This window comes from Sinocyclocheilus anshuiensis, unplaced genomic scaffold (genome assembly GCF_001515605.1).
Source record: "Sinocyclocheilus anshuiensis isolate Anshui unplaced genomic scaffold, SAMN03320099.WGS_v1.1 scaffold544, whole genome shotgun sequence".
In the NCBI taxonomy this organism is placed as follows: domain Eukaryota; kingdom Metazoa; phylum Chordata; class Actinopteri; order Cypriniformes; family Cyprinidae; genus Sinocyclocheilus; species Sinocyclocheilus anshuiensis.
Window position 1 is genome coordinate 804,741 of NW_015555763.1, and position 16,560 is coordinate 821,300.

The 16,560-nt window shown below is 37.2% G+C and overlaps 3 protein-coding genes across 4 annotated transcripts in view; 2 read left to right on the top strand and 1 right to left on the bottom strand.

Moving 5' to 3' along the window:
- The window catches only part of LOC107674083 (tripeptidyl-peptidase 1-like), a 7,613-nt gene extending 3,337 nt beyond the window's left edge, over window positions 1-4,276 (top strand). Inside the window, exons 8-14 of one of the 2 annotated variants that reach the window (XM_016467960.1) lie at window positions 720-908; window positions 1,068-1,140; window positions 1,232-1,352; window positions 1,927-2,085; window positions 2,807-2,932; window positions 3,298-3,469; window positions 3,681-4,276. In XM_016467960.1, the coding sequence (XP_016323446.1) occupies window positions 720-908; window positions 1,068-1,140; window positions 1,232-1,352; window positions 1,927-2,085; window positions 2,807-2,932; window positions 3,298-3,435 (806 nt within the window). In that variant the 3' untranslated portion in view covers window positions 3,436-3,469; window positions 3,681-4,276. Of the gene's footprint in view, window positions 1-719; window positions 909-1,067; window positions 1,141-1,231; window positions 1,353-1,926; window positions 2,086-2,806; window positions 2,933-3,297; window positions 3,617-3,680 lie in introns of those variants that run through there. The other variant, XM_016467959.1, reaches the window with a different exon arrangement.
- A 528-nt stretch (window positions 4,277-4,804) lies between these two features.
- LOC107674084 (transcriptional repressor protein YY1-like) lies at window positions 4,805-9,406 on the bottom strand. Its single transcript, XM_016467961.1, has 5 exons — window positions 8,666-9,406; window positions 7,099-7,261; window positions 6,546-6,606; window positions 6,214-6,372; window positions 4,805-6,103 (listed from the first exon to the last, which is right to left on the bottom strand). The coding sequence occupies exons 1-5, from the start codon at window positions 9,171-9,173 to the stop codon at window positions 5,921-5,923; spliced, it is 1,074 nt and encodes a 357-aa protein (XP_016323447.1). The 5' UTR covers window positions 9,174-9,406; the 3' UTR covers window positions 4,805-5,920.
- Window positions 9,407-11,867: 2,461 nt separating this feature from the next.
- Window positions 11,868-16,560, top strand: part of LOC107674056 (sphingolipid delta(4)-desaturase/C4-monooxygenase DES2-like) — a 14,578-nt gene continuing 9,885 nt past the window's right edge. Inside the window, exon 1 of the mRNA XM_016467916.1 lies at window positions 11,868-11,987. Within this exon, the coding sequence (XP_016323402.1) occupies window positions 11,906-11,987 (82 nt within the window). The 5' untranslated portion in view covers window positions 11,868-11,905. The remainder of the gene's footprint in view (window positions 11,988-16,560) is intronic.

Here is a 16,560-nt window from a genome sequence, read left to right on the forward strand (position 1 = left end):
CCACATAGTGAGGTAGATATGTGGGGGTGTGTTAGAACGAGCCGTTTTAGGGGGGCGTGGCAGAGTCTTAACTTTGATAAAGAATATCTCTTTGGTTTTGAGACTTTAGTCTTTGCAACTTCAGGGATCTTATCTATGCACAATCAGCTTGTAACACTCCAAAGATAAAAGGAAAACTTGAAATTTCATCATATGACCCCTTTAAAGGAATAGTTCACCCAAAAAAAATTTTTGCTGAAAATATACTCACCTTCAGGCCATCCAAGATGTAGATGAGTTTGTTTCTTCATTTAATCAAATGTAGCATTGAGTGCCATCAGAATGAGAGTTCAAACAGCTGATAAAAACATCACAATAATCCCCAAGTAATCCACACAACTCCAGTCCATCAATTACGTCTTTTGAAGTGAAAAGCTGCCTGTTTGTAAGAAACAAATACATCAAAGCGATTTACCTTTAAACTGTTGCTTCTGGACAAAATAATGTCCATAATAACACTTCCTCCAGTGAAACTTCTCCAAAATCTCAAACATCTTGGATGGCCTGGGGGTGAGTCAATTTTCAGCAAATTTATATTTCTGGCTGAACTAATGCAAATTCAGTATTGGTCTTCTCAAATGACCTGATTTTAGTGCATCAGTTGGGTCTGTTTCCGAATAGGTTCTTTTATTTTATGCATTGTAAAGATCACAAACTTTGTGACTTGGTCTCGGTTACAGGTCGTCATGAGTCTCAGGAGCCGTTCCTTCAGTGGATGGTGCTGCTTAGCAACATGTCTGCAGTGCCTTGGGTCCACACTATCAGCTATGGAGATGATGAGGACAGCCTTTCTGATGCCTATATGAACCGCATCAACACTGAGTTCATGAAAGCTGGCCTCAGAGGAATTTCCATGCTCTTTGCTTCTGGTAAAATAATGAAAGTCATGTTGCAGGAACAAAAGCTTTTTATTTTGTGCATTTTATTTAGAAATTTCATTAACTGCGGGTTGCATGTGCTAGTTTTTTATTTTTTCCTCTTTTGGTCTAAGATCTCAAAGAAAGACACACTCATGTTTTTTAATGCAGGAGACAGTGGAGCAGGTTGTAGACACTTGACCAAGGAAAGAAATACTTTTAGACCGAGTTTTCCTGCATCCAGGTAGATGTTGCTCTCTAAAAAAACTCTGTATAACAGTGATACCTTCTATATTGAAAAATAGTTGTGTAAAATGAATCTCTTCCCTATCTAGTCCCTATGTGACCACTGTGGGGGGGACTTCTTTCAAGAACCCCTTCAAACTTACCTACGAGGTCACAGATTACATCAGTGGAGGTGGCTTTAGTAATGTGTTTGCAAGGCCAGGTTATCAGGTAAAGCTCCATGAGTCTGTATCCTTTGCTGTGTTTTGAATTAAATGCAATCTTGCTGCTTAATGAAAACTGAAGAATGTCCCTAAATAGCCTACTTTTTAAAGTAGCTGAAATAGGCACTATTCCCTGTTTTAAACAGTTGTGTGAGATCACATGACCTCTTGATTTTCATCCCATGATCTCATGTTGCATGTTAAAGGCAGCAGTTTAAATACAGTTGTCATCTTGGAAATAAAATTTATTTGCATTTTTAATATCAATTGGCAAAATTAGTTGAGAAATTGATCATAGTAAAAAAAAAAAAAATCCCTGCTTTTTCCACGTCACAAAGTTTTTGCACTGTGGGATTTTGTATTCTAGGCAGTGTACTACACATTTTCACAGATGTAGTAGGTCATCTGGGTATTCCGTACATACAGATCTTTTGCACACTGTGCTTTTGTAAGTAGAGGCCTTGAAATTCCACCATATTATTAAAGTAGCTGCAGTCAGGTTTTCAATTATAGTGTCTTTGACTATTTGCTCATTTCTGAAGACTCTGACAAACAAGGCTGTTGTGTTTTGTTCTCTGTAGGTTGCTGCTGTTGAAGCGTATCTGAAGAGTGTTCAGCCTCTACCTCCTCAGACATATTTCAACATCACCGGAAGAGCCTATCCAGATCTAGCTGCGCTTTCTGACAACTACTGGGTTGTTACCAACCGTGTACCCATACCATGGGTCTCTGGAACTTCGGTTAGTAAATAATACGAAGAGAATGGGTTTTTGTTTGCTAGTGCACTTGTATTACAGGTTGGTTATATTCATAATTGAGTACTTAATAGAAAATACTAGAATTGATGTAGAAATGCAAAATAGAAGAAACTGTGTATACTGCAGGTGTGCAAGTGTGTAATACTAAGATTTTCTGACTATAAAAAGTCAAAAGTTTGGGGTCAGTTTTTTTTTTTTTTTAAAGAAATTAATACTTTTATTCAGCAAGGATACATTAGATTTATCAAAAATGACAGTAAAGATATTTATACAGGAGTTATATAAAAGTTATAAATGCTTTCTATTTTTATAACTTCATATTCATTGAAGAATCCTGAAAAAAAATACCTATCACAGTTTCCACAAAAATAAGCAGCAAAACTGTTTTCAACATTATTAATAAGAAGAAATTATTTCCGATGAAATTGAATGTTATTAAATTGTAATATTTCACAATATTACTGTTTTTACAGTATTTTTGATCAAATAAATGTAAATCTTAGTGAGCATGAGGCTTATTTCAAAAACATTGAAATAAAAAACATTACTGACCCCAAACATTTGAACTGTTCTGTACACAAGAAAATGCAAAAAAAATGTACAATATGAAGTTCCATTTTAGTTTACAATATAAAGTTCAGATTAGGTTACAATATATTACCCAGTAAAGTCTGCTGTTTCGTAATCTCAATGTTTTTCCAAGGCATCAACTCCAGTAGTGGGCGGAATTCTCTCCCTCATAAATGACCAGCGCTTCCTGAAGGGTCTTCCCTCATTAGGATTCATCAATCCTCGCCTTTACAAACTGCAAGGCAAAGGTCTTTATGATGTAAGTGTTTAAAAACATTTTTATCATTAGCCACTCTTTTAACATTTTCCCTGTGTTCAGAACTATTATATCTACAAAATCTATATTTAAAATGTCAGGCTGTAGTTTTAAATTGTAATGCTGTCCTAAAAGAATTACATATATGAAATGATCATAAAAAGCCGTAAATGGAAATACTCGCTGTAGTGTCCCTTGTGGCAACTGCATGCAGCACACACACATCTCAGAATGCAGCTATGTGTGAAATTGAGCTTGTGTAACTAGAAGCTTAAGTGTGACAGTTAAAACCTGTTCAGTTTCCCTGTTCAAGTAACCATATACTCTTAGCAAATTGATTTAACAGCGTTTTCTCCTCCTACCCTTAGGTAACAGAGGGATGTCACCTGAGTTGTCTGGATGATAAAGTTGAAGGGAAGGGTTTCTGTGCCTCCCCTTCATGGGATCCAGTAACGGGATGGGGAACACCCAATTATCCTGCTCTTCTTAAAGCTCTTATGGATTGAGCTGCTGCTTGTTTAGTCAGATTGCAAAAGAAAGGTCCACCCTTTTGCACACTTTTTTTTTTTTCTCCTCTATTTTGGTTTTTAATTTTTTTGCTGAATCATCTAAATGATGATGCATTGTATAATCATATCAAGATATCATAGCTGTCAATCATCTAATAATCATTTTCACAAAATAATGTTATTTCTGAACCTTTAATGACTAGTTGATTAACCCACCCCACAGTTCTTCTCCCGTCCAACAGGTCATACGACTTCAGTTCTTTCAGATGAGGTTGATTTGTCCCAGAGTAATGGATCAGGGTTTTCCAGGTGTACGCTACAACCATGTTTAAGTGTCTTTGGTGTGACAGAAAATATCTATGAATTTTATCTACTTCATACAAATACAAATATATATATATATTAATTTCATTTTTCAAGAGACCATGTTCAATGAAGTGCAATATTCCCCAATAATAAATTTCAGTTCCTTTTAAAATGCAATTAAAATAGACCATTAGGATGTTCCAAGGTTTAAATGCAGCATGTGATGAAACCAGCCTAATTATTGAGCATACTTGAGAGCTACATAAACCAATGGCCTGTTTTTGACATTTTTAATAGGTTGATTTCAGAGTTTGTGACGAGATCCTCAGGGAATTAAATACTGAATGGATTTGTTGTTCTGAAACTACTAAATCGTTGGTAAGATTGAGAATGTTTTTCTACTAGACGTCTGGTGCACTGAATGTTGTTTGAGCAACAGGTCCAACTTGTTTTTTTGAAAGATGCATTGCCTTCAGGATTCCCTTTGAAAGGTACATGAATATTTTGAAGACTGGTGTTTGTTTTTGCTTGAAAAATACAAATTAAAGTTTTATTTTGAAATAAATGCCTTTGTGTGCTTACAGTGTTGGATTGAAGTAGATTTTTTAATACTATCCAGAAACATACAAAAGAATATACATTTTTGAGAAGGAATTGCAATTTGTTGAACTGTAATTTGGAGTTGGCAGAACATATTTACAATAGCAAATAAGGATGTGGTATTGGTGCATGGATCAGGTCAGTTTAAAGAGGCTCACAAAACATACATGGAAAAAAAGTTCAAATAGTTCAAAATTAGGTTTGTTTTTTTACATTATTTAAATGCAAACTTAAGTCAGTTATAGGATGTACATGAGATGAAAGCTCAATATAGTTCAATATATTTTTAGGGTTATGCAAGGATAACTAGTTTCTAGTAACACTGCAAGTCTTGATGCATAAGAATACATGAGGTTGTGTCAGCAAGAGCAAGCTCTTAATAGGACCTTTTAAATATTTTTAAACAGTCGTGTAATTTACAATTTATAACTGAATATTGTGCATATGCTAAGTTAGGATGCTGTTAACATTATTAGCTGCAAGTAATGCAATTTTTGGGGTATTTTTAAAATAGCATATGAAACGGCAACTAAATGCTCTCATTGCAATGCTTGCCATTTTAAGCCTTTATATGTAATATGTTACAATAAGTTATGTTGGAGATTTTTATGCTCACTGCTGTTTGTTAATGTTGTCTACTACAGGAAATATGACTTTTTATGTGACAATTTTACCTTTAACCAGACTCATATCATATGGGTTTAAGTTTCACGAGTCCTTGCTTTTAAAATCAGTCGCTGGAGGACATTCAGCTTACTGAACAGCACGATGAACTTCAGGCTCTTGGGAACTGCACAGGGGAGTTTAGCTTTATTCCATATCTTTAAATAAATTAGAGAATTTGAAGGAAAAGTGTCTTTTCACATACTGAGTAGACTGTTACTGTGTTACAAAAGAAGGCATGTGTATGTAGCAGTGCTTCCTGAAGCTGAATAAAACCAATTTAATTGGTTAAACACAATCTAATCAACATCTCTATTATCTACATGATTTCAAAACATTTGTACAGGACAGGTATACAAAATGAGATACCTGCACAGGATACCTCACAAAGAAAAGCTATATTTACATTGAAAAAAAGCTGATCGGCATCTCATTCTCCTCGAAGAAAAGCATTCACAGGTTTTAAGTCTCAGGGACGACACACATACACGCACACTCACACATATTATGACAGCTCTACGCTCTAAAAAGTGTACAATATGCACACTTTGAAGACATCTAAAAAGCAGTCTTTGTCTTTGCAAACTGGTACAGACACACCGATGGCCAACTTGCTTCTTTGGGCTCAGGATAATGAGCATCTTGTATGTGAATGAGGATCCACAAATTCAATTATATATCTTCAAAAGAAGAAACTCTCATAACTCGGGAAGTTATTTAACTCCGGTCTATACCGTGAGAAGGTTGTTGGGATAGTTTGGTGGCAGGTCCTCATTCATATTTCAATTCCCATGAAAATGTGCGCTGAGATTCTCTTAGAAAAGAATGGTTCTAGAAACGACATACAAAGTGGGTTTTGGAGCAGGAAGCTGTCAGACAGAGTCTTTAAGGGAACTTTCCTCAGCGAGCGATCTCACTGATTGTTTTTAGCTTTCGCGTGTGTCAAAATGTGAGACTTCAGGTTGGTGGACTGAGCGAATTTCTTGTTACAGCCATCGAACGGGCAAACGTAAGGTCTGTCTCCAGTGTGAATCCGCACGTGTGTGCGCAAGTTAAAGTCCAATGAAAAGCGCTTTCCACATCCCTCAAATGTACACTGTGGAGGAAACAGTAAAAAAAAGCACATATATCATTTATATTTAACATATTCTAGTTTTATAATAATATATGAATAATAACATTAATACAAAGGAACAAAAAGATTACCTGGAAAGGTTTTTCACCAGTATGAACCAACTGATGCCGTTTTAGCTTGGAACTTTCCACAAACGCCTTCCCACATTCAGCACAGACATGAACCCGCGGCCCATGGGTGTGCAAGTGCTTTCTCATAGCGGAGTTGTCCCGAAACATTTTTGTGCAACCCTATGATAACACATAACAACTAAAATGTAAAAAATCCTGATAAATTAAATAAAAAATGTAGATGACTGGATTAATTTGTGAAAATCTTTGTAGACAAACAATATCCTAAATCAGCACTTCTAATACAGAAATTTTACATAATTATCATGAACGATAAAAAAACAGTCACTCACTTTGTGAGGACATGCTATCGTCCTTGGAGAGTCGTCTTCCTTTATTTTTCTAGGCTTCATTCTGTATTGTGAAAAACATTCAGGATAAGACATTTGTGTGCATGCTGCTTATTCTAGGAGTTCAACAATGACAAATACATGAAGCAAATCAAATTCATTGCTTTTGAATACTAAAAAAATGCTAAATGACTGACCTGTAAACCATCTATATACATATGGTTTTAAAAATATTTAAAATCTTTCAAACGACCTGTGATTCTAATAAATCATTTCATCTTAAATAGGCATTAACTGGCTTTGGAAATTAAAATGGTGGTACCATTTTTTTCCTGTTGTTTTTCCAAATATACTGCACAAAAATAATAATAATAATAATAAATAAATAAATATATATATGCAAAACAACCCAACAAACTGGAGATCATTATTTTCTGGGCCCAGTGGAGTTGAAAATGTGCATTTAATCTCATGCTTAGGGCCTACTATAAAACTCTACCACAAAGAAATCAATAAATGCTGTAAGAAAGTTTCAAGCTTTTGGCCAAATACTCACCTTGCAAACTCCGCCAGCTGTTTGGGGTCTGACAGGTCAATACCAGGTATGCCTCCAGGGGGCAGTTTCTTGCCTGTCATATACTCAGAATAGTCAGGAGGAGAGTTTTCCCCAATAATCTGCTCCTCCACCTCAGTCTCATGATCAACATCTTTCTTATCATCTGTACAAAACACAAGATTCAATGTTTAACAACGTACTTAATCAAATCACACACACACTGTATTCACAAAGAGCTAAACGTTTTAAGGACAAATAAAGCAAACAAAAACTAAATGAACTGACGACTGATGAAGCAACACCCTAGTCATGAGTGATTCATCTTCAGAATAAAACAATTGTATCTATTGTCTCAGAGAAGCAATGCATAAGCAATTAGTAAAAAAAAAGAAAAAAAAAACCGTCTGGCGCAAAGCTTTTTTTCCCCTTGTGCAGCAGTATGTGTGCGTCCCAAAAAAACAAAAAAACAAACCCGTGATGAACGCCTCTGAGACGCATGCGCAGTCTGTGGGGGTTTACGGCGTATTTAAACAAGACTTCAACCTGGGCTCCACGTTCACGTACTTTATTTTAATATTCAAGAAATGGCAAACATTTTGGTCGTTACAGGCCAAACTCTCCAATGAAAGTGGAGAATTAAAAAAATATATTGCTAAATGCACAATAATCATAGCTACAAAAATAATATGATGTATAATACAACATCCAGTAGAGCTGTGGACTGTGGCGTAGTTTAAACATCTGTATACGTTTCAGCATTTAAAACATTCAGCCCCCTTGTAATATTTAACGTTACCTAAAAAAACAATTACAAACTGTATTAAAAAATTCCAGGTTCAAAGTGAATTAACATCTTTTTATGAGTTCACACCGCCCTTTTTGCACACCGACATTTCAAAACCGCAAAAGCTACAATAAATATTTATGTATTTGACCAAAAACCACTTTCCACTGTAAACATCTGCATATGTATTTGTATAAAAATACGTAATATGTTAAGCATTAATAGAATCCCTGCGTAAAATGCATTTGTCTGGTAACGTAAACGGTAATCTAAACTGAGAAATATCGCCCCGCGGCACAGTAATCTCCTAGAGCTGTATCTGAATTCCTCAGTTACAAGATTTAAATACGCGGTAACATTTGTTAATCGAGGGTTTGAAGCGCCGTGAGACAGACGGTTTGCAGGCAAGCAGCAGCTCGTGTGACTAGATCCCTCCCCTTCTCCAAACTGAGCTGCGCCATTGCGGCCTGCAGCAGCGCGGCGGACTCACAGCGCCTCTCTCCGCTCCCGCCGCCATCTTTCCCCGCTCACAGAACCGCCATGTTTCGGGGCCGCCGCCATAATGGTCTGGAGGAATATGGCGGCGCCCATCCACACTTAAAACATGGCTTCCCATCAAAACAAAAACATTTAGACCGGGGCCATCCTCCTAAGTGGCTTTTCGGATCCGAAAATTGTTTCTGACACTGGGCTATCCGGCAGCTTTATAACGAGCTCGAGAGGAAGAGGGCCCACGCGAGGCCTGCGCGAGAACAAAGCACTTGATGCGATGTCAAAACTTACCCGATGCCCACATAGTGACGGAAAACTCCCCCTCCAGTGTTTTGATCTGCACTTGCTTCTGCTCCCATTTGCGTCCGCTCGCCTCGGCGGAGTGTAGGAAGCTCTTTTTGACCACTCTTTTCCCGCTACCTCCCCCTTTCTTCATCCTACCCGACGGGTTCTTGCCAGACACGGTCACTAAAGTCTGCTCGATATATTCCTCCTCTGCCGCAGGAACAGGGACGGGAATGAGGATCTGGTCCTCGAAGCTGTCGTCTGCGTGGAGGTCTGAATCATCGCAGCCCACGACCTCCTCGCGAGTTTGGACCAAAATCACCTCCTGATGGTTAACGTGGATCGGATCGTCTGTGACCAGCGGCTGCAGCGCGATCATCGGCTGGTGCTCGTCGTCGTCTCCGCCGACCACTGTCGTCTCGATGGTCTCAACTTCGATTTCGTGCAGCTCGACGATCTCTGTCGGCATTTCCGAGCCGTCGGTTTCAATGTACAGTGTCTCACCCGACGCCATTCTTGGCTTTCTTGCTCTCCGAACTGATTTCAAGCAAACCCTGTGTCAAGTCAACGGCTCGTTCTCCCTCCTACTCCACTAACAAACAGGCAAAACTCCGTCCCACATTGACTGACTCCGTTCACGGACTCTGCCTGAGCATCAGATATGCGAAATCTCGCGAGATCTTGGTCTACGTTTGACCTCATTCTCACCATTAAACTTTTGTAAATTATCCACCAACGAGTTTTTATCTTCACTGACAGTAGCTGATACACTGTATATCAATAGCAACATTTCATATGAATTTGAAATAAGGAAATATGTAATAATTAATTTTGAATATGGAGTAATCTATATGATTTATCCATCAAGTTATATTGGTTACTCATGTATGTAGTAATAACAAAGAAAATGTTTTGTTAATTTAATTGTTTATAAGCAAATATGTTTTGAATTGACATAAAGAGGATTTTTAGTCAAGTCACCTTTATTTATATAGCGCTTTATACAATACAGATTGTCAAAGCAGCTTTACAGTGTCAAACAGGAAAATAGTTTGTCAATAATGCAAGAGGACAATTAAGACTCATTTTTCCAGCTAAAGTCAGTTCAGTGATGTCATCATCCAGTTCAGCTCTCTTGCAATATGTCTGTGCAATCAGTCAAGCATCCCCAAATAAGCGAGCTAAAGGTGACAGTGACAAGGAATCAAAACTCCATCAGTGACAGAAATGGAGAAAAAACCTTGGGAGAACCCAGGCTCAGTCGGGGGGCCAGCGTGGTGTGGTTTAATTCCAGGCTGCAACACAGGTCAGATTGTGCAGAGGACTTGTCTGGTTCCCGTTGTCTTGTGCCGATGGTCACGAGGTGACAAGGTCTTCGCAGGGGATCTGTCTTTAGGGCGCATCTAGTTGACATGGTCTCTGCTGACATTCAGGGCTGTAGAGGTTGTCTTTCTAGGTGCTGATCCACCATCTGGTTTATATTTTAATTTACCAATCAGATTTTAGGTTTCAGGCTATTTTTAGCCAAACTTTGTACAAAGATTATTCTCAACTATGTTATGAAAGATATTACAAAATGATTTGATATACTACTGTACTTAAATGTCCATAAATTGGTATTCCCATTCTATACAATGTTTCTATACATTGCATCTAATTTGCGTATGAATGTGTTCTTGGGGCAAACCATAATGAAAAAAGAAGTGTAATAATGGGTTCTAGGTGCTGATCCACCATCTGGTTTTTTAGAGGAAACTATAGATTTACAACTAGGTGGAAGTGATACTGTATACGTTCCTTAGGCCTGTTCCACATATACATACTTCATTGTATTTTCAGTTAATGCATATCTTTAAACAATGCTGTAATGTTTTGTATGTGCAATGTAAACGCAGAAATATGATTATAACGTGATGTTATTAGGTTAGCTACTAATAAATAAATGAATGCATTAATAAATAAAATGGTGAAATGGCACCATTTTTCTGTTTTATGTTTGTTTTATACTCTGGCATTTGTGGCATAATGATTTTATGTCTGTTTGCTTAAATTATTTAACCAGTTATAAAATGTTATTTATTATTTATGTGTGTATCTCTTTTTCGCTTTTTTTATTTTCATTTATCTCATTAGGCATTATATCCTCCTGAGAACCAGAGAACCAGAAGAAAAAAAAAGGTTTGTGATTTTTTTTAATGTCATTACATTGGATGGAGCTTAAGAAACAAATGGGGAAAAACATTTTAGAAAAAATATATTTTATTAATATTTGATTCTATTTTCTAATAGAGGACGTGAGGACTAAGTTATTTAAAGTGTAATAATGGGAGTAATAACTAATAACATTTTCATAAGAATATCTCATATTTCGTAGTAATATTGATCTATAATTTCTTTCTCTATTGACTTGTCGTGTCTCCCCAAAATGTCTGATTAACATGGTGTTTGTCCTGGTGTCCTCTACAGAAGACATATGAAAAGTATGCCGTTTCGTAACAAACAGTCATATTCCGATTTGAAACCCCATAACATTTTTCTGAGGTGTTTTTTTTTTTTTACAACAAACAATTTGAAAATTAGCCAGATTTAAATGAGAATTACAAAACACTATCATATTTCCCTAAGAGTGCAAAATTTGATAATTCTGTCAATATCAGTCATATTTAAAGAGCAAGGAGAGGGAGTGTTTATGATCAAATCTCCACATTTGATATCTCTAAAAAGCCCTGAATGAGCTCTGTACAGGACATCCAGACTTAAAACAGTGGCATGTGTGGTCTCAGAGAAATTCACTAAAATATAATGTCCTCTACAGAGGACAAAAGTCTATGCCTGGGTCCCAGGAGGCTATTCTATACATTAAATCACACGACACAGATCATAACTGTACAATAAAAAACTCCCTCTCGCGGTAAGGCGACGCAAACCTGTCTAGACCAGAATTACCGGAATGTGACACTGAAAACTAAGTAAATTATTGGGAAAAATAATTTTGTTAAAATCATTAAGGCAAGGTGCCGTTTTCTTAGTGGGACGAGAAAGACTGTGTGGGCTAGGCTGCTCTCTGACCAACTTGATCTCGTTACTTCGTTAGGGTTTCGGTTAAAGTTAGTTACCGTTGGCATAGACTCGCTCTCAGGCACACCTTCTGCTGCTCTTATCTAAGAGGGCGTGTCCGAAACGAGTCTAGTAGCCTAAGCGAGGAATCACCTGAGCTCATTACACCAGCAGCGCACAGGTGTCAAAATGGGCAAAGCAGTTGGACGCTGGGACTTTGAGTGGGTCTATAATGAGCAACCGCACACATGGAGAAGAAAAGAAATATTAGGTAAGTTTAAATGAAATAACAGAAAGACACTTGTATGTCAACAGAATTCGCTAAAACTTAATGTAGACGTGATATGATTTGACTGGAATTGAATTTAAATATCCATTTAAGCATTTGGGAGCGTGTAGATTTTGTTTTCTGGTTGTTTATTTTGTGTTGGTAAAGATATATATAACTCAGCTGTGTGCGAGAAGCACTTTATCTCATTACCAGTGCCTGATGTCACGGCATAACTCTGATTATAAAGGTATTCGGACAATTAAGATTACATTTAATCAGTGCACACCTTACCGAACTAATTTAAAATTCAAAAAAGGTTATTCAATATAGATTCTTACTAGGCTACATATAGGCCTATACATTACTGACAACTTTCTCTGGAAGAGTGTGTGCGTGCCGATGAGCGTCGTGCGTACGTATGCGTGTGTGCGTAAGTGTGAAGAGGGTGCGTAGCCTACACAGTTTTTTTTATTTTTATGTTTTTCTTTTACATACTCTGTAATCGTGTGTTATACATACTAAATATTAACTCCCCTCATCCTGCTTGTAATTGAGATCAAGCGTAGGGGAGCGCGGGGCACAAGGTAACGCAGGGTAAATTGTAACACGCGTGGTTTAAATATTTCCACACATGCTGGCATAACCAAATTTACAGCATTTACTAGTTACTATATCAACATTATATGGAGAAAAAAAGTGCGCCAAAATTCAAAAGTCTTTTGAAGATATCGCTGAACATTTATTTTACCATAGTAAAATTATATTTCTGGCTTAAGTAAAATTTTCATCTAAGTTTTTATTACTCATTTAAAATGAGACAAATCTGCTATTATTTTAATCTCCAATCTGTTATTTATCAGTTGAAGAAAATTTTGAATGCTTCGCCAACTATCAGAAGACAGTAACCAGTTTTAAATTCCAGTTGCGCAGATGGGGTATGTTGTAACACTGCGTTACAATGTGCCCTGCCGTGCTATTCTATGACATTAGCGATGTAATTCACTCTATTTAATATATTTGAATGATAAACGACGAGAAACAGGTGAATAAAGACTGACAGTCAATGTTTAAATGTTAAGAAATTATTATTTCAAGACATGTAAAGCATTTTGGCTCGTTTATGTGGGCCGTCCCAAGCATGGTTGCAATGTGTTCATTGTCAAACTCCAAAATCAGATTATTTTTCATTCTTAAAAAACGCCATTATTTTATTTGAAATAATTTATTTTATTGACAAATTATTTTAGTTTGTCTTGTATACTTTTTTCATTCGATCAGATAACATTTTAAGCTGTTATATGGTCATGTTACAACGTGCCCCTCAGATGTTACAATGTACCCCACCTACGGGGCATGTTGTCACATTTCACTTCCAATTTTTGAGGGTAAATAAAGAAAAATGTATACACTGTAATTATGAAACAAATCGACATATTTGTACTAGACAAGTGTGAAATTACTGTGGATTATAAAATTATACCCTGAACCCCATGTGGATTTACACAATTTGAGAAAGTCAAAAAGTGTTACTTTGTGCCCTGCTCTCCCCTACTTCCATAGGTTTAGTCTAATATAGTTAGGCTAATAACAAGTGTAGACAGGTGAATCAGATGTTTTACCTGCCTCACATCTATCAGACAATGCCTGCAGGGGATGATGATTTGTGTAAACTGATTCCATGCATTATTGGCACAATAGCAGTGGGTCTTGCTTGGTAACAACATTCTAGTCTTACGGCCATAACTGTGAAGATATCATGTCACAAGCTCAATTCCTCATAAAACACATTTATGAGCAGCTTGGAGATTTCAGCATATCACAAGATGGAAGGTCAGAGTGTTTTTTTTTCTTCTTCTTTTGTGTATAGAAATAAGGAACTAAAAAGCTGGCACTCTTTTGACAGATGACATTGAACTGTAAGAACTGCCCCTTGTTACGTCTAGAGATGCAGTCTTTATTGTTATGATTTATCAGAAAAGCTGTGTTTTTTTTCTGTTTCTTTCTCTGTTAACCCTTTGGCTCCTCCTACTCAATCTGTCTGGCAGGTAGCTGATTGCCCCCAGCTACGCTTACCAGTTAAGAGTGCAGCATAAAAGCAGAGCAGCAACTACCAAAGATGGAGAAAACATTCCCCCAAGAGCTTTCTCCAGAGCGCTGTCTTTGTCCTGCCCAGCCTGTTGCTGTTGTTTACAAACTTGTTTATTATTGTTTGGTTTATTTGGGAGTTCTAGGGAGGTGGGTGCCATTTTTCTTGAACCCTGTTTTCTCCTGTTTTGTGGCCAGGAAGGGAGTTAGGATACAAACCTGTTGTTATTTTTCTTTTCTTTGTTAGATTAGTTAGAGGCTTAAATTATCTAGTTAGATTGTTTTGTTTGTTATTTTGGCCTCGCCCTCTCCTGAAACTATTGCTTCCCTTTTATTTTTTATTTTTTTCTTATTTTTAATATACCTTTTGTATTTGTTCCATGAGCTGTCAAATAAAAACCTTTATGGTAACTTGTTGCTTGTGGTGCTGAGCAGGACTCAGACTAGCACTCTTTAAATTATTTGTTGTTTTGTTGCGTCCGCTTATACCCCTAGATTCATGCAGGACGTAACAAATTGGGGGCTCATCTATTTGTTTAATCATTTCGTGGAACATATTAGTTTGGTTCTTTGTTTGATAACCTGACTTTTGTTGTCATAGTTATCATATGTTTCTTGGCAGCTTCGAACTTGTGCGGGTGAGGAAGCGTGTATGTTATAATTGAATTATGGAATTTGATTTGGTCAAGTTTACTTTGTCTCCGACAGTGGAAGAGTTTGACAGGTGTAGAAAAAAATATCTGATTGTGATTGCAGAGTTTTTTAATATTCCTGTCAACAAGGAGGCAAAGAAACAAGGCATCAAAGACGTTGTACCGAAAGTTTGTCCAAGCAGGTATTTTGCCAGTAGATTCTAACGTTGGCGGGGAAGCTGCGTCGGAAGAGTGTTTCCTTTCATAGTAAAGGAGGCAATTTGAGTTCTGATAGCCTACTTTGATTGCGCTTCGTTTAAAAGAATTGGATCTCAAGCTTAAGAAGCAGGAGCATGAAACTCAGCTGTTAAAGTTGAAAGCTCTGGAAATTGAGGCGGACCAAGATATTAAGCTTCGAAAGTTGGATCTCGAAGCTCAGACTCTTCATAGTAGGCCGGTCCCATTGCCTAGGTCTCGTCCTCCCTCTTCCAGTGTTTCTGCGCCAATAGAGACAGATTTTGATGTGAGTAGGTACGTAAAATTGGTCCCTCCCTTTCGTGAAGGTGAAGTGGACGCGTACTTTATTGCATTCGAGTGTATTGCCACAAAATTGAACTGGCCAAGGGATTTGTGGTCTCTTTTGGTACAGAGCAATATTGCTGGCAAAGCTAAAGAGACATGTGCGGTGTTGCCAGTTGAGAGTTCGTTAGATTATGACGCTGTTAAATCTGCGGTGCTCCGTGCATATGAATTGGTTCCTGACGCATACAGGCAAAAGTTTAGGCTGTGTTCAAAGCTGCCTAGCCAAACTTTCACGGAGTTTGCAAGAGTAAAGCGGGTACTGTTTGAGAAGTGGTGCTTCGCAAGCAGAGTCACGGCTTTTGAAGGACTTCAGGAACTTTTGTTGCTGGAGGATTTCAAGAGTTGTGTTACTGTAATTCTCCATCAATAGACCCTGAAAAACACCTTGTGATATTGATATGATATTGTGAAGTTGCATGGGTAGTTTTACACCTCAAGCTCTTTAAATATTAATAATGTATTCTTCTATCGTCTTCAGACTATTGCAGAAAGGATTAGGGCGCCAGTATTATTTACAAACTGTTGTAGGCCTATATTTAAAGTTGATTATATTTTCTATAAATTATTTTATATTAAGTAAAATATATATAAAATATAAAAAAAATGTTTATAATTATATACAAAACATAAGAAATATATTGCATAAAATCTTTTATAAGTAATGCTGAAAACCTGGTGTTAAATTGAATGGTGTCATTGCATTCCAAAAAAAATAAATACAAATTTCATCATAGACCAATATAGGATTGTTTTTGTTTTTTAGTACAACCCAAAGCATCACTTTAGGTTGTACTGCCATCTGACTGGAGTTTGTGAGTTTGTGGTCATTTTATTTACACACTTTATGACATTTGGTTACTCATTACACAGGTGAACTTGTCCAGTGTTCAGAAACACTGCATGCATGTTGTATTATTTTAGGCTTAAATGTGACTTCCAGAAGCTGAAACACAAACACTTTGTTCAAAATAAACCTGTTTATGTGTTTCCGTGACATTAAGCCATGACAGGTGTGATCTTGTTCAGAGTAGAGGAGGCTCAAGGGGCAGGAAAAGGCACATCCAAGAATCTCCACCTACATGTGTACAAGAACATCACCGCATTTGAAGCCCTATAGTGTTGCCGGCAGCCACAGCTGTGCTTGTTTTGTGAGGGCTATTTGTTTGACCGATATGTAAAGGGAAAACAAATACACAGATAATTTGACATATGGAACTGAACCAGGAGCATTTCCTTGTTCAATAATGGCTGAGGTGCCCATTTCACTTTCCCTA